General features: G+C 42.3%; 2 protein-coding genes across 14 annotated transcripts; one reads left to right on the top strand and one right to left on the bottom strand.

The window, feature by feature from the left end:
- The first annotated feature begins 582 nt into the window (after positions 1-582).
- agfg1a (ArfGAP with FG repeats 1a) lies at positions 583-20,057 on the top strand. 13 transcript variants are annotated; one of them, XM_075473658.1, is made up of 15 exons: positions 583-947; positions 6,511-6,604; positions 8,430-8,545; positions 9,487-9,652; positions 10,089-10,251; positions 11,242-11,361; positions 12,729-12,761; positions 14,392-14,607; positions 15,247-15,427; positions 15,657-15,736; positions 16,183-16,290; positions 16,693-16,737; positions 17,954-18,106; positions 18,239-18,333; positions 19,278-20,057. In XM_075473658.1, exons 1-15 carry the CDS (start codon positions 781-783, stop codon positions 19,335-19,337), a joined length of 1,797 nt encoding a protein of 598 aa, XP_075329773.1. In that variant the 5' UTR covers positions 583-780; the 3' UTR covers positions 19,338-20,057. The 13 variants fall into 13 exon arrangements, with proteins under 13 accessions (XP_075329773.1, XP_075329771.1, XP_075329772.1 ...); XM_075473656.1 differs by having other exon boundaries at positions 12,729-12,800; positions 16,186-16,290; XM_075473657.1 differs by having other exon boundaries at positions 12,729-12,800; positions 17,969-18,106.
- slc19a3a (solute carrier family 19 member 3a) lies at positions 18,371-24,122 on the bottom strand. Its single transcript, XM_075473668.1, has 8 exons — positions 23,942-24,122; positions 22,669-22,904; positions 22,244-22,559; positions 22,034-22,210; positions 21,047-21,125; positions 20,705-20,897; positions 20,455-20,596; positions 18,371-20,364 (listed from the first exon to the last, which is right to left on the bottom strand). The coding sequence occupies exons 1-8, from the start codon at positions 24,086-24,088 to the stop codon at positions 20,212-20,214; spliced, it is 1,443 nt and encodes a 480-aa protein (XP_075329783.1). The 5' UTR covers positions 24,089-24,122; the 3' UTR covers positions 18,371-20,211.

The raw sequence follows: 24,122 nt of genomic DNA, 5'->3' as shown, positions 1-24,122 counted from the left end.
TTACTGAAAAACAAATCCAGATTACATTAACTTGTACCTCCCGTGCTTTACTTCACAAATGTAGTGCTTGGTACATGTTTTCCAAATCAAATTGTTGTGTTTCATCAGAAACATGCGCAGGCACGCCATCTTTGTAATATTCTATGAACCACCTCCATAATTCCGTAGTGACAAGAGGATTCCACATCGTGGCGCTGGTGTATTCAAAAAACACCTCTGCACTGTCATGAGAACAGCCAAAGATCCCATGTGGAGGACAAGATAGTTATTTCTGTAACCTTCGGAGGTGAATGGTTGCTATCTAGCCGGGTTTCCATACTTAAGCAAGCATACGGAACTGGTTATTTTACGATGCTGGTAAAAAAAAAAAAAAAAAAGACGCGCATTTTGTGCAAAATTATTGTTTAATACTACAACTGCACTGTCATAACGCTCTTATAAATCATTACGACAGAGTATCGATTTTGGACATTTGCACTGTGACTGTATAGCACTCACAGTTGGCCCGGACCCAAAGAGAAGCGGCGTTGTCTGCATAGCGAGATTTTGAGCAACGCCGGAAGTAAGTGGCAGGAAGTCTCTTGGTCTCTCCGCTCCAACGCCTGAAACTCCCTGTTCGAGGAGACTCGAGGCCGCCCCGACAACAGAGCCTGCTTCCCATCCCCTCTCTGCCTTTAGCACGAGTCGACAACCGTGAAAAAGCACAGCCCTTTGTTTTAGTTGTAAGCTGACCTCACAACCTATTCTTGTTTTATTTAATCGCGCTGTGTATCTCTTACCATGGCGGCGAGTGCGAAACGAAAACAAGAGGAGAAACACCTGAAGATGCTGAGAGAAATGACGAGTTTGCCTCCCAATAGAAAGTGCTTTGACTGCGACCAGCGCGGCCCAACCTATGCCAACATGACTGTGGGCTCTTTCGTGTGTACATCCTGTTCTGGCATCCTGTAAGTATTAAGTTGCATAGTGACCTTAGCTTCGACATTGCGCACACGGTCCAGCGTTTTAGATAGCTCTTGCTTTTCGCATGGGGCGGGTGGGGGGGGGGGGGGGTGGGGGACTAAACCTGTTAGGGCGAGCTAACGTTAGACAGAACCAGTAACGGTATAGTAAGTGCGAGTTTTGCCGTCTTGACATTGTCTTGCTGTGTTGGGCGGGGTTCATGGAGGTGTCGGTGTTCCACAAAGCAGACAAACGGCGCAGCCACCCTAGATGCTAGCTAACTTTAGCCTCCAGTGTTAGCTTATGAACTTATCTGACACTTGCAAGCTAGATCTACAGATAAGCCAGTTGCCAGCTGTTTCTACCAGTTGCTGGTAACGTTGGGACACTCCCCATGTACAAAGAGACGTGTATGCCTATTTAAGTCATTGTCACCATGTGGAGTTTGATTTGAATAACAGTGTTTTTGTCTCCAACATGATGGTAAAAATCTCAGATGTAACTGATCATTGTCAGACAACCATCAGTTTACTCAAGTCCACTCATCTATCTTTGTATCTGATCTACAATGGGATTTATAATTATTACCTAGTTGCCCATCTTTGCTAAATTAATATTAACGGGTTTTTTTCCACTCTACATTTACCTCCCATGAACACTTGAAAATCTATCTGCTTTGCTAATATTTGTAGTGTAACTGTGTTATGACTTTACATGCCATTTGCCAGACTTAAAGCCTTGCTGTCCAGTTGTGTAACCAAACATCTGTAGTTTGGGATTAGTGAAGCATTCCGTTTCTTCTTTTTCAGCTGCATATACAGTATACAACCCCTAAATGCAGCCAAATGTTTTTCACTCCAAGAAAGGAACCCCTAGCAGTATCATACAGTGATGAAAGGTAATGAACTAAGAGTGTAATGGGCAAGGTTTAGAAAATTCATGTATGTAATGACTGAATAGATGGTGTTAAAGAAGACAGACTTCTGCCGTTAATTACAAGCATTTAAGTTTTTCTTTTGTCGTTTGAGTTCATTTGCCCAGAATTCCCATGTCTGTTTTGGGACTGATTTGCTTGTGTGAAGTCGCCGCTGAAACAATGCACTGCACTCTGACATTTGTTAAGCTCAAACACCTCTCATCAGTTTCCTATATTTAGATGGCTCAGCTTCCTCTTCGCGCATCAGTTTTGCCAAAATCGCCTAAGATGCATATTCTCGTAAGGGTCTCGTAGAGTCGAGTCATAGATGTGGTTGTTGCCCCATCATTGATGAGATTTGAATTTGTTTCTTTATTTTCTTTTTTGCCACAAAATGCCATCTTTCCTCGCAAACGGGCGGCTCGTGCGACACTCTTCGTTTCACAGTCTGCTGCAGGGGCCATAGAGCAGCCCTCAGCACAGCGACATCCTTCTTGATCAGTTTGTTCAGTTTCTTTGAGATGCCTGAAACGGCAGCAGATTATCAGCAAGTAACTCAATATACCGCTCGTCCATCCATCCTGATATGCTTATTCCAGTCTGCAGCCTGCTCTGGTTCATTTCAGCGCTCCACGGAAATCGCCTTGCTGTTTTCCATTTAAAAATAATGATTCTTCCAAAGATGTTGCAGGGATTTAAAAAAAAAAAAAAAAAAAAAAAGGTCCTTGTTTGAATATGTTTAATGGCTTTAATCAATGAATTTTTTTGCACACGGAGACTCTGGACCACGACAAATTTTGTCATGTGAGCCTGTGCTGGGAGTTAGGAGGTGTGCTATAGTTTGAGATTATGATTTGCAAATTGTTCCCTGACTGATGTATGCAGGAAGCCGGGTGTGATTGCAGGCTCAGGAAGTGGTGTGGCCCCGCTGCACTGCTACATCAGCAGCATGTGATGTCGTATGTGAGCAACAGGAAGCGACAGTGAGGTCAATTCACTGTCTCTCTTGTTCTTTTTCATTTAGAACGTGCAAGCAAGGGAGTGCCTAAATATTTGGTCAAAGCTGATCAACTGATTGAACCAGTTATCATGGTTGTGTCACAGATAATAATGAGGGGGGGAGAAAAAGCCTTTTACTGTAACTTGTTCAAGTAAAAGCCTTCGACAATACAGATGACACCTTGTTGGCTGCGTTTCCGTCTGATTGTCACGTGAATGTTGAGCACTCTGGATAGATAATGCACATCAGGCATGTTCCCATAAACGACATGGCTGATCGTTAACAACATTAAAACTTATTCACAAGGGCATTTTCATCTCTTCTTCTGAGCATCGGCAGAAATTCAACAAACCCTGTCAGGCTCGTGTCAGAACCTTTTTGTGAAATTGAAAAATTTTGTCTCCATCTATCTTGTCTGTATGCCTGACGTAGCAACCTTTTCTAATGCGCATTATTTAAATATGAATGAGGAAACCGTCGATGGAAATGTGCCGGTTGCTAAAGCACCTTTTATTTAATTACACTTTGCTTGCTTTCCCCCTTTTTTTTTTTTTTTCCCCCAGTGTTTGGGTGCTTGTGTTTCGGACTTCTTTTGGGGTGACAGTAAGGGCGCAACCGTCTCCCGCTCTCATTTGTGGTCATTTAATGGGTGGCGTTGGAATCTGCTTTGTAAACACATTCCTTACAAAGGTGGAGGCCTTCCCAGGAGGAACACTTCTCACAATGTTTCTTTCTGGAGAATTTCTCACGGCAGGAAGTAACCCCTCTTGGCCTTGTGTGCCCTGAGTAAGCAGGGATGCGAATGTGACGAGGCAGTCTCAGAAGTGGGCAGGTGTCACAGAACACAAACATAAAGAGTGGGCTAATGGCCGAACAAGACTTTTAAGATGTAAAAGTTTTCCTGTCCCACATGACACGCGACTTCTTGAATAATTGTGGACTACCTGTGAAGCGTAGTCAGCGGATAAGCCTGCGATGGTGGTATAACTTTCTAAAGAATCTACATTTTCAGTGATAAAAGGTAGTTGTCAAAGCGGTGGAAGAGGGTGTGTACAGGGCACTTATTGCCGGGACTCGGGGCAGTAAAGCGAGGCTTTTTGCAAGCCTCTCTATTCTTTAGAGAGTTAATCTTGCCAGTTTCTCTCACCCTGGAGCTGTTACAGTATGCAAATGAGCTGAGTTTTCCCTGGCTCAGCTGTCCTGGTATAAAGTAGCGCTTAGATCATAATTATTTTATTGTGCAATATGCGATAGTGTTCTGGTACACAGTACCAGTAGTTCATACCAAAACTGATACTTTAGGTTGCTTATAGTAGACATTGCTGGTGTTTGGAGAATGTTGATGGTAAAGGTCATTTTTATTTGTAATTATCTCTAACATTACAGTTTAAATCTCCCTTAAAACAGAAAACCGCTGTCACTGGACATTGTGAAAGACGCTCAGTGAGACTGAAGGGCCATAACATGGTGTCACTGTGTTGTAAGCCACAATTGATTCATGGTAGGGTCATCATCATTTTTTCTAATTTTGCAGCCCCTGACTGAATCAGATGGTCAAAAACTGGGGACAGCTTTGATAAAGAATGGTAGATGGACTAGATGTGTTTTTAAATGTGAGATCGGAGTTGAGTAATACACAGCAGACAAAGAACAGAGCAAATAGATGACTTCACTGGTATTGGAATGCCCACAGTGAGACAACTGGGCAGAGATGCTGAGATCATAAATAGACCTTAAGGGCGATGGGACTTTGTCCCCGGTATTGACCTAGTTTCCTCTTCATGTGAATAGAATCTGATCATTCACCTTCCTTAGGGCACTGAAAAATACACCAGAGCTTAGATACACTGAAGCTCACATTCGCACACCTTAGCGCCTCTTGCTTTTGATCAGTTAGGTGAGTCAACTACTAGAAAATAGAGAAACCAAACCCTTACTTGGAAAGGGGAATTCAACCTTTTTTTTTTTTTTTTTTTTTTCTTTTTTTTTTTTACTTAGTGCGTCATTTGAGTTGTTCATTAATTGTCAGTTCTTTGTCTTTTACGTAGTTTGGTGATTTAAGCAGCTTTTTGTTTCTCAAAAGTTTAACATTAAAAAGCCACATTAACATGGTTTTTTTTGCATTATTTCTTCCAACAAAATATCAGCCTAATATAAACAGTCATGAGTTGATAAGGCCCTCAGAAACACCTCCTAGTAGTTCCCATCGACCTGCTCTATGCATTGGTGAGGACTCGCAGTCCCCTCTCTCATAATGACTCTGCTTCTTTTTATGTGTCTGAGGACAGCCTCGACCTTTCTGATTGGGAATTGACAGAGTTAAGCTCCTCTTGTGTTTCCGTCCATCTTCTCTTTTTGAGAGCTAATTGTTGCTCATGTTGTGGGCAACGCATTGGGTTACCGTCAGCTGATTGGTGGATGCGTAAAGAATTGGGGGGGGGGGGGGGGGGGTGTTTGAAAATAAGTTCTGTAAGAGGTAACGGCTGTGAATAATTTAGTATCCACGTCTAGTATTTCGGTGAAGGATCTGACTTCTCTATGTGCGTAAAACTGTATTTGTATTTGTGACATTTTTTCAGAGGGGTGACCTCAGTGACTCTATGACAAACATTTACGTTTCCAAGACAGTTTCCACTGGGGCTGAAAAGAAAAAGTTCAAGAAGGAAAAAAAAACAGCTGCTGCTTTCCAGAAACCTCTCTTTGATAAATCCTCGGCCATATTGGTACACGGTTATGTGTGGCCAAAAAGAGTCGCAGGTCTCCAGAATATATTATGCAGATATAAGTTGGAATGCAGTGACCTAAACTCCGAATGACAACCATTAACATGTTGTTGCTCGAGCATTCTTTAAGGTTTGGAGACAGAAACCAGTGAAGTTAAGGTGAGACGAGCCTTAATAAAGTCACCCTCAGTTTTGTTTTGTTTTTTCACACATTTTCATGGACACATTTGTTACTTGTACTTTTACGTTGTTATTTTGGGTTAATGGTTAAAGGTACTTCTAAGACTGACAATGTTTGACAACAACAGTTAATCCGGCTCAGCTCGTCACACTCTGTTTGCACCCGAAATATCTTTTGGTCACCTTCAGAAACCAAACAGTTGGTGACCTTGCAGTCGGCTCCTAATTGGTTTTCACTCTCAGGAAAAAAACACCCCTTAAGCTTAAAAACCCTTATGGTGGCCCTTTTCCACTATTGCAGTTGGAAGGTATTTTTAATTTGCAGCATGAGCTGTGACCTTCTGAGGAAAAATTAGCAAGGCTTCCCTGGGATAATGGGTGTTCCTCCATAATGGGAGCTTCTATATTGGAGGAGATAGCTCACTATTGTGTTGTAATGACGATCTCTGCTCAGTTATTGTCAGCAAAGGAAGTCTTTTCTTCGCTTCCCTTGTTCTGATCTTCAACCTTTTTTTTTTTTTTTTTTTATTTTCTCTTTGTCTGCATGTCTCTGTTGTGATTCATCTCTGTGATTTCTCTCTGTAAAACCATCTTTCTGTCCTCAGTCACACACACCAGCAGCCAGTCAGCTTGTAGCTAATTAAATGGCCCCATCCAGAGAGGTGAACTCTGGAGTATGTCCAAAAGAGGTTCTCATTTATTTTTCCCTCAAATTAAATTGACCCCGGCTTCTAATTCTCCGCCCGCAGGCGAGGACTGAATCCACCTCATAGAGTCAAGTCCATTTCCATGACAACGTTCACGCAACAGGAAATCGAGTTCCTGCAGAAACATGGCAATGAGGTAAGAAACGTTCTGCTCTGTCACTGAACACATTTATTTATTACACTCAACTTTCCTGCTGCTGCGGCTGGCTTGCTTTACATACACACTAATACAATTATTAATCACACTCCTTATCTTGTCTTTTCTATATTAGTAGATTAAAAAAGTAACCAAAAAAATTTTGAATTAACACACATGCAAAGGGAATACTTTTAAGGCGCTGGTGTGCACCCAGTCAGCCCCTGGAATGGACTGGAAATGTAACAGAGCAGACTACTTCCTGAGGAAGCGTAGGTGCTTGAGTATAGACCAGAAGATGTTGCATCTCCTCTTGTAGTCAGTGATGGAGAAGCAGTATCAGACACTGCAGTCAACCAGTGGCTCAAAGAAAACTGTTTCTGTGCAGAGGAATTACTATGGAGCCATGATGGTGCAAGGAAGCATACAGTCCTCACCATCTACACAGTATAGGGATTGAATACCAGAGGGTGTTCAGTCAGAGGCTTCTACAGCTCTGTTGCATTAAAGAACAGCACCGGAGGTAATTCCTCCCCTAGTAATTATTTGTTTTATTTATACTGCAGCAACATCCTTTTGCCCCAATAGAATGTCAATTCTTTTCAAAGAAGAAGGCCGGATGGAAGATACAGATACCTTCTTGAGGAGTGGGTGTAGCCAATCCAGGAAACAAAGTTTTGTGGCACATTTCATCCGGTGGAGTTGTTGTTTTTATTAGATGTGAAAGTAGACAACACATTGAAAACAAACTCTGTAGAATCTATGAGTTGGAAAATTAGTCAGGTAGGGTTGTAACACCTTTTGAAATCCGATGTCAGAGCAATGAGTCCATGAAATCAATGGGCCTTAATGTTTTTTTAGGACAAATACCTTATGAAGGGTTAAGTTTATATAATTTTCAACCATATCGTAAAATACTAATAAAGTAGGCGAATAAGATGTAAAATGATGTACACGGTAAGCAGATAGTGTCTTAATGGAGTGTTTGTCATTAAGGCTCTGACATATCCATCATATTCTGATAGAGTAGGGCTATAAATTTGTGTTACACTGAGGGACCAAAGTCCATTGCATCCATCGTCATGCAGGACACATTTCTGATAAACGGAGTATGAAATAGACCAATGCCACCTGGGAAGCGCAGTCTATTAAAAGCTGTAGCAAAGTGGCCGGATAGGCTGCCATACGAGACTGAAGGCTGCAGCCGATGCTTGTGCCCATCAAGGATGCTGTATAAATATTAAACCCTCAGACTGAATTTTCTCTCTCCTTTGGAGCGCAGTTGGGACACAGAAAGCGAGTCAAATCGCACAGTGCACGCGTTTTCAGCTGTCACAGTTTCAAAATCCAACTCTTGATAGTAAAAAGTAAGCTCGAATGTGCAAACGTGCACACTTCTGACTCATTGCAGCATATCATACTGAGCGACCATACACAACAAGCCTGTAAGTCTCTCTTTACAAGATTAGGCAAATGCTAAGGAATGCGGTCCAAAATCCAAAGCCAGTGAAAGGTGAGACTGATTTTTATACCAGGAAGCTATGTTAAACTTTTCTCCCCGTATATGGGAACACAGGATCTTTGTCTAAATCTTTTCCACCAGATATGGTAAACCTGATCACACCTGCTTAGGTTTACATCTAAAAAAAAAAATTAGTAAAACTGCTTACTCGTCGCTTATGTTTTCATTTTCTCGTGTTAGTATTTCAGTTTGCCTCAACAATTGAATAACCGATCATTTAGGTCCAGCAAAGCTCTTTGTAGCTGGGCGTGCCTCGGAAATGTTCAGCCGAATGTCACTCCTTTCACTGTGTGTGTGTTTCAGGCGTGTAAACGGATCTGGCTCGGCCTTTATGATGACAGAACCTCCTCAGTACCAGACTTCAGGGAACCACAGAAAGTCAAGGAGTTCCTTCAAGAAAAATACGAGAAGAAGAGATGGTACGTCAGTTTTTAGAAGCCGTCGGTGCAAAAGAAATGAATAGGATCGCACGGACGTGTAGCTTTCCTGTGTGTTTTCCTTCTCTCTGGCGTGGATTGTCTCCAAGGCACCTCATAGGCTCATAGCCTCCAGCAAGCCACCAAATACCCCTCTTTAAATGCAGTGAATGTAGGTCATTACAGTCAAGCTGCTCTGTGTGCATGGTGAAATGATTCTATGAAGTTAAAAGGTTTGATTACATCAAAAGGATAAATAAATGCAAAACTCTGGCATAGTTGTTAGTATGTTAGCACTTACTTTATACAAATAAGAATAAGTGCTATGTCAAATTTTCTAATGGCAAAGGAAGGGGTTGGTAATCACAAATAGATGTTAAATCAGTTTAAGCATAGATTTATGCAAATTTAGGTGCAAACATACATCTTCTTTTTGTTAACATTCAGATCTTAAATCATCGAAGGCAGCTTGTGAAAAATGTGTAATTAGTCCTTGTTCTGACGTCAGAAGGCTGATGAAAACGAGGGGAAAGCAGGGCATGTCTCAACATGCCACTTCAGCTGCAGACAGTTCTTTTCCTTCACAAAAGCCTTTGTCCTGCAGCACACAGACGCACACATGACTGATAGTGCCTCGCTGTTATCGATTTTTCATTTTCCAAGAATCAAAGCTCCCCTGCCGGTGCGTCGATAGGCGCTTCTTTCTTATCGCAACATGACACACGTAGTTGAGGAAGATTGTTCCATCAGAGAATGAAATTATGCTATTTTCAAACCTGTCTAGATTGTGTCGGTTTATTTCTAGAAGTCCTTAGCCACGTGAAATATTTCTCTCTATATTTTGATACCATTCCTAAAAAGTTTATTGTGGTAGCTTTTCTTTTTTTTTTTTTTTTTAGCAGAATTATCTTAATGTAATGCATGTGATGTGAACTGCTTCCAAGGTACGTACCTCCCGAACAGGCCAAAGTGGTGGCATCAGTCCATGCTTCCATCTCTGGCTCCTCGAACAGCAGCACCAGCAGCACCCCAGAAGTAAGACCATTAAAATCCCTACTGGGGGAGTCGGCCCCCTCTCTGCACCTCAACAAGAACACCCCACCAAATCAGGTGAATGCCAAGTAAGGTATTAAAATAATGTAACGATTCAGGCACGAGCACGATTATCGATTAGAGTAAATGTTGGTCATTGTTGCTTCTTTTTTTTTTCCCCTAAAAATGAGATCGGTTGTTTCTGATGTTTTCGTGCCCTAAATGCAGGTTTTCCCAACAGAAAAGGACATTGTTGCATGATGAGCAGTGTCCTTCCTTTTACTTCTCAGTTTTTGTTTTTTTTTTAAGGTTGGAAAGGATTGATGTGTATGAATCGCTGACATTGAGGTGCTCAACTTGTCAGTCTTCTGTTCTGATGGCCTATTATCCTCTTTGCATTTGTCTTTGAGTTACGGTTGTTCCCTCCAGGACTCTTTGTTTGGCACACATCTGTATGCTAACCAAGGCATGCATGAAGGTTCTGTTTTTCAAATCCATCTCTTGTCTCCACCAGTCTCCAGTGGTGAGCCGTGGACAAACCCACCAACAACAGCTCCATGATAAGAAGTTTGACCTCCTCAGTGACTTGGGTGGAGACATCTTTGCGGCCCCGCCCAATGCGAATGCGGCCGCCAGTGCCGGTTTTGCTAACTTTGCACATTTCAACAGCCACACAAGTAAGGAACAGACAAATAACTGACTTACTAACCTGAAAAAAGCTGAGCAGCTGCGGGCAGCTGCAGTTTGATGGAGTAATTGTGGAAGATGCCCCACTCAAATTCTTTGTCAGGCCAATCCCACTAGTATTAAAACATATGCCAGATGTTATTAATGACTTTTAATGTTGTTTATAAAAATCATCTCTTTTGGAAAACTGTAAGAATCTTGCTCTAGTTACCCTGGTTAACTCCTTCTTGATCAAATCTCAACAACAAAGGCAGCGCGTGAAAAAACAGGCAAGAATATTTGAGCCTCTTAGGAAAAACTTAACAGGAACTAGTCTGGGATAAAATAAAAAAGTTAAAAAGCTCCTGAAGGTGTGTGGTGTGAGCGATGCAGAATGATTGTTGTTCCATTTTATTTAACACCTCTTGCACAACGTGGCTTATGTTGGTGATTGTATGGAATTTGTTACATGCCAGCAGCCGCGCAGCATCCTTGGTTGCAAAATATGACCGTAAATGATGAAAAAGTGTCAGACATAGCAAACAAATCTCTATGGTTGCTAATTCCTGTAACACAAGGCTATTTGTGTTTGAGAGGGAAATGATAGGACATTATCCTCCATGGGAAGCAAAGAGTCATCAAGACTCGCCCTAAATGCGGCAACTAAAGTGGAATAGACACATTTCCACGTGGAAAGCGAGAGCACAGATGTGCTCTAACATTAATGACGTTTGTAGTCCTAAACACGCACCCAGTGGTATCTCTAGGGGAAGGGTGAATGTCACGCTATCTTGCCGTCCTTCAAAATTACTCAACATTTTATCAAACAAGACCCAGTATGATTACCCCTCGTTTTCAGTCACATTTCATTGCATTTGTTTCGCAGTCCCCCCTCATGTCTTTGTGTGTCTGTGTAAAAATCCATTCATTCATTGTTTTCCCCTCACTGTTTTTGTTGCTCGCCTGTCTGTCTGAACATCACCTCTTCAACCCGCCTCCAGCGGCACAGAGTGCCAACGCAGATGCAGACTTTGCAAACTTTGCTGCATTCGGGAGCGCTGCTGGGTCGACAGGTGGTTTCCCCTCTGCACCCCACGCCACATTTGAGCCCTCGAACACAGGTAGAACAAATCATTTTTCACTGAATAAACGGAACACCCGAAACCTTGCATAAAGGAGATGGCTTGTGATGTTACTCATTTAGAATGTACATATAGCTGCGAGGCTACAAACGAGCTCATCGCATGCACGCACGCTGCCCTGCATCTCTTGGTTTGTTTGAACTGTTCTTAACACGTTCCTATACGCTGTGTTCATCCTTCCATTAAGTAGTGAAGAGCCTATGTGCACCAAATTATTGAATGTTTTTTTTTTTTGAGTAGTCCAACTTTGAAAAGTTTTGAAAAACAACAAATTGAAAATGAGGTTTACATGGTACCTGCATTAAGCAACAAAAAAAACTCGGACCCAATCGCTGTGGCCCCTGTAATACGGTCGGCATCACCAGCTGCCTAAAAGCATCTAAGTGAGATTAGTACCGCAGCTGCTATGACTCCTCTCTAAAGCTCTTGACCATCATAAACTGTTAGGTTCAAACGAGTTTACCCACCTTTTCAAGAAACTCAATGAGTCCATTTTTATGTTTCCTCAGTACAAATGAGGTTTAGAATTTATTTGTAGTGTTTTGCACTACAGTAAAACCTACATTATGCTGAAATCTCTCTCTTTTTTTTTTTTAAGAGGAACCTATGCCATAGTCCAGGGATCTCCAAAGTCGGTCCTGGAAGGCCGCTGTCCTGCAGGATTTACATGTTTCCCTGCTTCAACACACCTGATTCAGATCAGTGCATCATCAGCAGGCTGCTGCAGAACTTAACAAGCTTTTGAACAGATCCATTCCATCTGAATCAGGTGTGTTGAAGCAGGTCCCTCCAGGACCGGATGTGGACATCCCTGCCATAGTCCATGATGATCACTGGGCTGTTCCACAGATGTGACGCAGCTCCTTGTAGCATTTTAACCACCCAAACACTCTGCGGTTGCTATTACACCAACGTTTCTAGAAGTAATGTTGCACATTAGGAGCTCGCCCTCCAGTTCACGTACTCTTACACAAACACCGACGCTTACACAAACCGGTCACAGAACGATGTCGTGTGCTACGCTGTCCTCTGCTGGAGGTGCACACTCATTTTCTTGGCGTAGGCTGTGCAGGGAACTCGAGCATGTCTGTTGCTTGATGGATAAATCTCGCTCCTCTCTCGTGTCATTTCGGGAGATAATCCCTGTGTCGCAGACTCTCTGACTTCGGCCGTTCAGTCTGTCCAATGTGTTTTTCACACTTTGCTTCTGCAGCCGTTGGTTTGCTGTGATTTAACACTTTATCATTTTCACCACTGCTTTTGTTGACTTCCTTTCTCTCCTCGACATCTCGTGTTGCTTATGTCACCATTTTTTTTTTCCCCCTCCTTTGATTTTTGTCTGCCAGCGTTCGCTGTGCTCTCATCCAGCCGCAGTATGGGTGAGTTTGCCGCTGCTCTGCCTCTCCAGAGTGCACACAGTAAGTCTCTCACTGCGCTTGCCCTCGTAACAGCTTTAACCCTCTCCACCTTTCTGATGTGTATTCACTCTGATCCTTCTCTTTCTGGGAGTAACCGCTGTCTCATTGTGTTCATCTCTTGTCTGTTTAAGCAAGAATTAGAGTTGACCATTTTGTTGGTCGATAATAAGCTTCGTTCTTGGTGATATTAGAGGTTTTTTTTTTTTTTTTTTTTTTTATGTATATATTCATTCAGATATTTCCGTGAAACGCACAGCCAACGTGCCTCAGCTTGTGGCGGTTCATCATAGTGCTCGCTTTGATGTTCATGATCCGATTCTGCTCGAACAAATACGTCTGGCTCTCACGCGTTGACGCACGTAAAATGAAACATTTCAATTCAACCAATCAAAGACACCTTTGGCAGGGCCTCTCGCTCTCAGGTGGAGGCGACCCCCCCGGGGAGAAAGCTCTCCCTCCTTCTGAAACTATTTTGAGTTCTGTAGTGTCCAAAGCTAATATAAGAGCCACCCGAAATTAAGAATGAAATGACTGGAAGTGATTGAGTCATGTCCAACTTTAACAAATATGTTAAATGTTTTTGTTCTATTTTTTTGTTTACATAAAATTAACACACAATGAAAGCTAAATGAACACAGGAGTTTCCTGTTTACGTGCATTAATCTTCCTGGATATAAAGGCCTTGTTCTGCAAAGTACAGAAATAAGGAAGATCAGCTCACTTTTCTTCTCCTCTACCTCTGTAAAAATTCTCATCTGCCTTTTAGATCATTCACGGTCCCAATAAGTAGAATAAACATCAGGTGATGGGGCTTGTTTACAGATTAATTGAGAGCATCCTTAGCCACCAATAAATCACTGCTTGGGATTCAGGAGGCCTTTTCACACGTCTTTTGACAGTGGAACTGATGCACCATTGTTGCTTCTCACAGTCTTTTTTTGATTTGATTTTATCTTTGATCTGTTCAACATTCCAAAGATAACGAAAAGTCCCCTGAAATAAGTTTAACTGAGGGAAGTGCCTCCATCAGTGTGGTTGGCAAGCATTGACGTGTTGTGAAACAATCATAGGTGCCAACACTCGGAGAATTACGTGTAGTTCTTTATTAGATTATCTGTCCTGCAGAAAAAAAAGCAGTTTTTGTCTTTATTTCACAAATCAGAGAGGAATGCATCATTCTTTTTGCTTGTTTCGTGTTCATTTATGCTTTCCAAAGCCCAGTAATGCTTATGAGGGGGTCCAATGAATATTTTACACTCGTGTTCCCCATTTCATGGTTGATAAGATTTTTAGTAGTTTTATTTGTTGGTAACTTCCTTTATCAGCAGCACGCAAAGAGCATAAATGAAGTGCTAATTATATGCATTCCTTAGCTTCATAGACTAATAGAAAGCCAGAATGATGCAGAGCTGCGGGGATAAATCTCCTTCAGATAGTGCCGGCATCCCTTCCACAGCCTGACTCAACCCCCACTGTACCCTCTATATAGTTTGTTTCCTCACTCTCCACCTTGTTTTTTTTTTTTTTTATTGTCTCGAACCCAGCGATCACGGTTTTCCTCACGACTCTTTAATCTCTCTCTTTCATGCAGGTAGCGCCTCAGGGGGACTATCAAATGCCAATTTTGCACATTTTGACAACTTCCCCAAATCAAGTAGTGCCGACTTTGGATCCTTCAGTTCTTCCTCCCAGAGTAACTCCACAGGAGCTGGCAGTGACGCTGTACAGAGTACTAGCGTTTCTGTCGATAGATACGCAGTCCTGGCTGACCTGGATAACGTTTTTAGCTCTGCCAAAACAGAGCAAGGTAAACATTTCGGCCTAGCCTGTTTCATAGATCTCAGCTTTAGGGCGAAAGGATCAGTGAAAGAAGAGAGGACGCAGAGATATGAAGTAATGAGGCACATTGATTTAATGAGTTTTGACCCATCAGGGCAGGGTCAGGCGTAGACTCTAAAAACTGGGCGGATTTAATATTTTGCACCAACCTACAGCTCTGATGACATATCTAATTTGGCCACGGTTGAGTCATATTTTAAGATGTTCATACTCCCTTCCCCCGTGTTATTGGTACCCTGGCCTCCGTGACATAACCAGCAGGCGTAAAGACAGCAGGCTACTGGACTTGGTGGAAATGCCTTCTTACATATCGGTTTAAGTATTTCAGCGACACACGGTCCTCATTCTGGCACATTTGTGAATTGCACCGGGCCGGTTTTTAGATTAATATTATATCGGTATTTATATTTTATTCATGCAACTGTATTCTTTTGAGTTTCCTGATGACTGAAAACGTATTCCCAATTATTTTTATTAGGTCGAATACAGTATGGCAGCTATTTCGGGACCTTTCGTGCGTTTGTCTGTGACAGTTTTTTTTTTTTCCCCTGATAGTTACTCTGATTCCGAATGAACCCAGCTCCGCTCTTATGTGTTTCTCTTCCAGGAGGAGGTATTCCCATCGGGGTGAGTGCAGCCCCGACGGCGGCGGCGGCAGGTTTGCCTCAGAAGCAGCCAGTGGGTCCAGCTTGGGGGGACCGCTATGCGGCTTTAGCTGAGCTTGACACTGTTTTCAGCCCGCCCGCCCCTGCCACCAGTGTTTACAACACCACCAGCACCTCACAAAGGTCAGAAACTGCACCAACCACACGTACTTAGAAGAAAGCCCATCACTGTGGTGGTCGTGGTCGGCATTACAGAGCAGAATATTGAAGCGTAGGGTTGTTAATGGATCTGCATAATAAGGAATTATCTACACAAAGTATCTGGACACACAGTGTTGCTCTCTATTCTTTGCCTTTAAATGAATTTTTCTGGCTTTTTCGAAGCACACATTTTAATTTAATGTCTCCGCAGGAGTGTGTTTGGCCCAGAGACGGTGGTGTCAACAGCACAAGCACAGCAGCCCATATCGAGCATGGCTCAGGGTTTTGGAGGTGAGTGAATTAACAGATGACGTCTTGTGGTAATGGGTAGCATATTTGTGTTACTTTTTTTCTACCAAGTCACCTTTTGGAGTGAAGAGCAAGCTGAGGATTAGTCGCATTGCGCTAATTATAGTTGCAACATAGAATGAAGAAGAGGTTTGACATTTCTGAGGATTAGACGTGGATCATATGTTGCATATATGAGCTGTGCATGAGTTTTAGTTTCTTTTCAACCACCCTGCCTTACAGGTCATTTTGTCTTTACCATCATTAGGTTGTTTGGAAACTTGTGAACTGGCTTGATTAACATGATTGGTATGAATACTACTGTAGATTTAAGAGTCAGCAATAATGTTTTGATATGGGAGCACCTTCTATAAATCAGCTGTTTAAAGACTTTATCATTCAGTTTCTTATTACTGTCTCATGCTTGGTGACTTGATATTTTTCTCCAGCAGCACAGTCAACTAATCCATTTGTAGCTGCTGGTGTTGCTCCGGCAGGGGCTCCCACCAACCCATTCCAGTGCAACGGCAGAGCAGCAAGCGTGGCGGCCGCGGCAGGTTTGTTTTTGATCTATTTGAGGCGCGTCTGTGTATCAGCTCGGTCATCATGGAAGTTCAGATGAAAATCCATTTATGTAAAAAGATAAAATAGAAATAGACTTTACATTTTAATATATTGGGGGTATATGATACATAAGTGTATCCACTATTTTTTGCTTGCACACCTGAAGTGGCAACCTTTGCCGCAGTAGCATCGAGTCGGCTTGCAATCACAGGAACAAGCGATAAGGGACGAAGAAAACAAATATTAAATTTTAAAAACGTCAGTGTTCTGGCTCCCAAGACTCCCGATGGAAATGAGTAGTAGGACTAGTGTTGCCATTCACTGTTGTGCACAAGGGATATAAAAGAATCAGCAGACTTTTGTTTCTCTTTGGTTGTTCTTGCCATGCTGAACAGGCTTGGCGGAGGCTCTTCATTGGCAGGGTTATACCCCCACCTTTGGTAGGTTGCCTTGTGCTGTCTGCTTCCTTGCTGTACTCTTGTGCCTTGCTCTGGCAGTGACTAATATTTTCTGTCATCAATCTGTTCGGAAAATGTTTGAAGACGCAATCATAGTGTGGCTGAAAAACTTATCGGCCCTTTGTGGTTTCACCATAGGAGAGAAAGGGGGAAGTTGAAACTGGACTTAATGTGGCCTTTCTGGGGAAATCTGGGCCTCAGCTCGAGAGGGAAATGTTTATTTCAATATTTTGTCTTTAAATCAGTAGTTATGATCATAAAGACACTCGGAAACAGAAATAAAGTATACTATAGGAAATTAATAAGGGAAGTAACTGAAGAAATATTTCAAAACCTTTTGTTTTGAGCAATATGCTGAGTAATAAGTAGCCCGAGTAAGTCCATCTTACAGTCAGTGTCAACATTTTCCTCTTATCTGTCAAACAAGAATAAAGTCCTGTTTGTCTTTGTGATATGAGCTTCAATTCCAGTTTGAGGGTTTTATCGATGGGATTGGATGTTACCTTTGTAAAGTTGTCAGCTGCTGGTTGCCAGCTGACTGTCATAGTTAACGGTTTGATCCCAGTTGCTGTGCTCATCAGAGCTCAGACACAGATGTCTGACTCTGAATCTCTCCTTTTTCCAAAGCCTTGTGTGCAGCCTTTTGTCTTTAAGCTTATTTATGCATGTAAGTGTGAGAGAAAGCTCCAGAGGGCCTCAATAAGAAAGTCCAACAGACATTTCAACACACAACCAAAGTGGATTACAGAAGATATATATTTTTTTGTGCACATGTAAATATCCACTTGCTAAAAAAAAAAAAAAACACTGACCAAACCTACTACAGGGGGTGTTTGATATATTTCTGAATACTAATTTACTGTAGTAGTATTATTGTTTTTATTTGGACTATTCTGTAACCCTAGTTCTTCAAGCTCACACACTTCCAGTTTACTTCCAGTAAACCGCTTTCTAACGATCTCATACTGAAATCCCTAGTGTCTACATTCTTTTTTTGAGATTTTCCCGCTGATGTGTGATGGCGTTTGTGTAATATTCCCACTTATAAGCACCTTTGTGCACTGCAAGACTTCCACACGATACACAAAAGCAAAAGGTCTAAACTTCAAACAGCCCTTTGCTTAGTGTATGTCTTTCTTTACATGCTGCTGAGTCTTAGCTAGGCCTCTGTAACTTGTTGTTTCCCGCTGTGATGCAGCATCTTTTGGCACAGGCTCCATGAGTATGCCGTCTGGATTTGGAAATGCTGCAGCCTACAACTTCCCTACCAGTTTCAGTGGAACATTCCAGCCACCTTTTCCTGGCCAGGCTCCCTTCCCTCAGCCTCCTGCATTTCCCCAGCAACCCAACGGTGTGTGTCTCTGTGCAGATCATACAGCTGTAGAATTAACAGCATCATGCACCAGTCTGAGTAGTTGTCACAACGTTTCAGTGACAATGACTGAAGAAGTCCCACTGTATGACAGTCTTGTGTGTGTTTCAGGTGGAGGATTCCCAGCCTTTGGCCCAGCCAAGCCTGTTGTAACTCCTTTTGGACAGGGAATGGCAGGACCTATGGTCCCTAACAACCCTTTTCTGGTTAGTTCATTATTTAATTCATTTTTATCCATTCAGGAAATAGAAACTCTTGGTCAGCAAAGGTCAGCAAAAATAACACAATAATGCAAACACACCGTCCACAAAACAAATGTATACAAGAAATATGTCACGTTAAATCATGTTAAATATAATGATTTTAATGATCAAAAAGCTTATAAAACGTAATAGCTCAGAATATTTTATCGCCATAGTCATTGCAGGCTGAACGAGCAGAATGGTCAGTCATAACATTTGCAACCAGACATATCTGCATATCTGCTCCCATTGTGCTTAAAATGAGCTTGGATTTGTGAAGTGAGACGGGCTCCTTAATATTCTGATGGTTTTTTGCAATTGATTCCAAGCAGGAGGAGCAATCAATTTAAATACTTTTTTTTTTTTTTTTTAACTCAATCCACACGGGTTGTAGGGATAATTAAAAGGAATAATTATTTGGGACGAAGGCAATAACTTCCTGTTCTTTTGTAAGATGTAGGTCGATAGATGTAGATAAATTTGGATCCTACAGCAAAAATAGCTTTCAAAAAGAGAATAAGTCCATGCTGGAGAGTCTACAGGAGGACAAAGCAGATCACCCAACCTGCTCAGGCAATATGCAGAGGTGTGTCAAGGTTTTCAGATTCATGGTAGATGAGATACGTGAGGGAACATTTTCACAGTTTACAGTAGGTTTTCATTCAGGATTAGACAAATAATCAGTTTGGCTGGTGCTGTTCCCTTTGGACAGAATACCCGACGTGCAAGCAATGCCAAATCTGACACAAACTGCATTCCTCATCCAACATACTCACAAGACTGGTAGCAGTTTTCTCAGTAACCTCTCATAATAAAAGTTTGAGTGGCAATCGTGTGAGTTCACTTTGACCTGTGTCTAAATGATTTTAAACTCTTCTGACTGTGTTTGCGCACCTCTTTTATTCCAGGGTGCAGGTCCACCCGCACAGTACCCGGCAGGAGGCTCCTCAACAAACCCCTTCTTATAGCGGCCCACCTTCTCAGCTTCACTTACAGGGTCAACAACTGGCGCGCTTGCACCTATTGCACTGTTTTGTTTCACAAGTAGCTTTAAAAACACAATGTTTGTATGAATTTGTATTTTCTATCGCAGTTTGTCACAAATGGAACAATATGCGAGTCGGTCATGCTGACGCTGTCTGTGGCTACAAAACAAAGTGATGGTGAGCAGGGGGAGAGGTTGATCCTCTCCTCTATTTAACCTGTGAACTGGCCTGGCCTCTACTGAGCCGCCACGTATAATCAAACTGGCTGAAAACTAAGTTATTGCATACAGTATATCCCATTCATTATGCTGCAATTCTGTACATATTAATTTACTTTTAGGTGATTAGCTCTTTGTGCATATCAGTATTTGTAAAACTCACAAGATCCGTGGAAGACGGAGCTGTTGCTTGGGTACTGCCAGGTACTCTATTTGTGCAGAAACCTTTTGGGTGAATTCTTCTCACTAAAGAAACAAACAAAAAAAAAAAAAATTCTGTTGTTGAGATGAAAACCAGTGAATGCTGCATCGGAGATGAGTGGAGGACACGTCGCAACACTTCTGAATGACAGTCGACCGCGTCCACGTGGGAAACCAAACCGGCTGATGGACTGAAAACCACTTTCATTGGACTTTAAAGAATTTTAAGTTAATGTGTAAATACATACAGTATATATATATTAAAAAGAATTTTAAATAAGAAGAGACCCCCTCAAGGCATTCATCTTTTCGTTTGACTATTAATACTAGAGTCAGACATTTTGAAGCTTTTTTTTTTTTTCCCTTTTTCTTAATTTCTTTTACTTTTAAACTGACACAATGCAAACGGATGATCTCAGTTCATAGTGGCGTTGTTTTCATAATCTGTGCTCCTCACAGGGCGGACATTCTGTTCCATCCGCAACGATTCTCTTTTCCTTTGTTTTTCTCTGCGCTCTCCAGATGCTGAATAGTCCCCGAAGTGAAAAAACCACAGAGATGGCTGAGAAGTAGCTTGAATATATGATGAACTGCGAAAGAGCACAGAATTAAAAAAAATAAATAAATTACTCGGACATGCAGACTTGTCGCAGCACGGGTTCTGTGACCACGTGGCTTACCTGAGTAATGATGTCGAGGCCGAGCCCCCCGCTGTCTACCACAACAGAAGTGATAACTGTCTGAAGAACGAGTGCTCCCAAGTTGTTTGCCCCGAAGACCAGTGCGTACCTTTCCATCGACAAGTCGGCTGCAATCTGAAACCTGAAAGGAAGGAACCGTTTTAGCTGCGCGTGTGTGTGTGTTTTGTAAATACTCCTGCTTGCAACTTAAATCGGAGTAGAATATAATTGTATAAGGCATTGCTCTTACATGGCTATTGTTATCAGCAGCATGTACAGACACTTGAAAATGACGTAACTGCCGTAGCACACCCAGATGTTGCCAGAGAAAGTCATGAGGAACAGCGCAGCCGCCCCGAGTCCAGAGAAACCCCCCAGAGCCAGCTCCCCCCACTGCTCCCATCTCACCTCAGTGAAGCCTATGCCGTAAGATGTCGCTGCACCTGCGAAACAAGTCGCCAGGGGATAACAGTTCAACTAAATACAACTGTCCAAGCACCTGTGATGTGTTTTTTTTTACCATGTCGGTCTTAAACCCTCAGTTTGCGCAGGAGGGGTTTAAGCTCATAAACCTTAACTGATGGTTGCGTACTCAACAGGTTGGACGCTGCCTCCACGCCTCCGTTATAAATGCTGAAGTTCTGAGAAGGCTCCACATGCTCCCACAGCACCTGCAAAGCGCGTCACATGGATTATAAGCAGGAGAACGGCTTTCATTTGCAGGTTCATTTATGAGACGTTTGTGCAATCCAAGAGTGGCCCCATGAAGTTTTAAGTCTCATCTTTTTTTGACATGATTAAAAAAAGACTACAGCAGCCGGAACTGACTGATGTGTCATCACTAAGGTCTGTTTTGCTGAACATAAGGGTGTTACGAGTTTAAGACAAAATTGAGGTTGGATTTGCTCAATTTGGAATTTCCATCTTTGGAAGGGATACTTCCTCAATACACATGAACCTGATCAGATTTGTAAACTGGCTATTCCAATTGGAGCAGTGGTTGTATATCACATTTGTACAGTAGCTGTGGCTTTAAAGTGAGAACAGCAGCACAACTAAGAAGCAGAAACAAAAGGGGGAAAAAAACACTACAAAATGATGAAATGCACATAATTTCAGAAAATGCCATTTTTCACTTCATGGAAAACCTAAGGACAGCATTTCCTCAATTTAACTGGTCAGAGTCAGAGCTTTCCTTTCTTTATATCATCAGCAATGTGGACTTTACAGTGTTAAAAAGAATGAAAGAGGGATTTAAGGGAGTATTTTAACACGGGATTATTTTTACATTCTCAGCAACCTTTCAACTAAAAAGAATTTTTGAACTCCAGCGTTTTGTTAAATGTGGCATTTTCTTATATATTTACATCTTGATGTTTTATCAGATATTGTTCCCTTGCACCATTTTTTTTGTGGAGGGTGAAATTTCTCTTTGAAATCTCTTTGGTCTTTTTTTTGTTGTTGTTGTTGTTGGAGATTATTTCTGTGTCTTGTCTCATGATGGGTTTTGTACCTCAGGTACTCTAGAAAAGTAGCGAAAGATTTAAATCTTCCCTTTTTGGTTGTCCTCACAACTGACCTGCACATAGTTGACAGTCTGGTTGTAGCCACACGTGGCCATTGCCCACCACACTGACCAGTATAGCAGCTGTCTGGAGGAATAACACAGACGGAAGTCTCTCCACAGGATGCGGATCACACGACTGCAGCTCTCTGTGCCATTCGACTCTTCGTGGATCTCCACCTTTGACTCTGTCTCTGCATTGTCTTCCATTTCTCCTCTGTCCACCTGTTCATCCCTCATCATCTCCACGGAGGTGTTTGCATCCACAGGCCCGTCTCTGTGGCCCTCTGTTCCCTCCGGTGCGGGTGTCTCTCCTGGGTGTTTTCGGTGGAAGAACATGCTCTGCTGGGGCATAGGCAGGAAGCAGGAGGTGACGAGAGCAACGGCAGTGAGAACCAAAGTAAACACCAGGATGTTGTAGTAGGACATGAGGTTGAAGCTGACAAGCAGCTGACCCAGCACGGAGCCTGTCGTGTACCCCAGGAGCTGGACGCTGCGGCTGTAAGACGTGGCCCTCCGGTATCTCTTCAGATCTACCACACTGCAATAGATAACACCAGCAAAAGCTATTCAAGCCGTCAGGTCTGTTCCAACCATGCACCATCGACACTCATGAAAGCTGACAGTATTTCTGAGCTACAGAACGTGACCTGTAGATGTAGGAGAAATAGGCGACCTCGCTGGCTGTCACTACCCCGTAGCAGAATTGCATGGCCTGCATGGCTGCTACGCTTTCGGTCCACCTCAGGAGTGCCGTGGTGGTGAAGAGCATAACACACTGGAACACCACCACAGGCTTGTAACGCAGCCAGTCAGTGAGCAGGAACACCGGCACCAGCACGCACAGGTAAGAGTAAGTCCACACTGGGAAAATCTGATTGTTAACCTGAGGAAGAGACAGGGGTAGTATTGTAAAGGAAAATCTGATAGGTACCTAACTTACCGCACTTACTCTAGCACTAGTAGTTATGCTCTTAGCTGTTTGGTTTTGGAAGGAAATGCACTTATGATTTCTTGTGACCTGAAGTTCCTTTGCCTACCGATGTGGAACACACTTATTGTAAGTCGCTTTGGATAAAAGCGTCTGCAAAATGACCGTAATGTAATGTAAAGCAGCCACTGCATTTACAGTCGGGTCCTTTCAGTATTTGGACTGTAGCGCTTTTTTTTTTTTGTAATTTTGCCTCGATGCATTTGAAATGAAGCGTTCAAGATGTGAGTGGCGTGTAGATTTAAATTTTTTGCTGAAGCTATATGTTTTACATAGTCTGTATTTTTTCACCGACCCGATAAGACCGATTTTAATAATTTGATGCAAATCCTTTGTCGTCAATGATTGCCTAAAGTCTGGAGCTCACCCACATCACCCAAAGCTGTGTTTCCTCCCCTGAGAGGCCCTGTCAGGCCTTTACTGAAGACACTTTTGTACGATTAATTTTGGGCCAGTGTAAATGGTGCAAGAACTCTAAAAATGACTGAAAACCCTTGATAGTTAATCTAGTATTTTTGTTAAATCCCTTGTTTTACAAATGAAAATCAACACGCCTTTATGGCTTTATTTCAAATTCATTGGCAGAACAAAACGTTATCAGATAAATACCATGCCCTACATATTTATGGGCCAAACTGTACAGCTTTCAAGCAATAAATTGATGGTTTTGTCATTATGAACGGATTTTTACCACTCAGATCTGAAAGACTGTGCTGAACTCTTGATTCAACAGCTTGAATATGGCCTATTAGAATGTTCATCTTTTATCAGTGACTGAATATCGACAACTTTAAACACATAGCTGCCATTATTCGGCGTGCTTGGTTCTGGTATCAACAACACTGATTAACATACTGAAATGCTGTAAGTACTTTGCCCAATTTGCTCTTTTCGATTAACCCCCTAGTCATCATTTCTTTTTGCTTTTGTACCTGTTCAGTTGTCAGATTCTTGTCCGGTCCTGTCAGGTATGGTAAAAGGAAAGGCTCCAGCGGCTTAACTGTGCTAAAGAATCCATAGATGCACAGCAGAGTTGTGGGATACCTCCAGTCTGACTTCCACCTCTTCACCGCCTCCATGTTCTTCTACCTGTAACAGGTGTGTTTATGTGCA

This window comes from Odontesthes bonariensis, chromosome 9 (assembly GCF_027942865.1).
Source record: "Odontesthes bonariensis isolate fOdoBon6 chromosome 9, fOdoBon6.hap1, whole genome shotgun sequence".
In the NCBI taxonomy this organism is placed as follows: domain Eukaryota; kingdom Metazoa; phylum Chordata; class Actinopteri; order Atheriniformes; family Atherinopsidae; genus Odontesthes; species Odontesthes bonariensis.
Note: the sequence above shows the minus strand (reverse complement) of the source record. Positions and strands in the feature narration are given on the sequence as shown.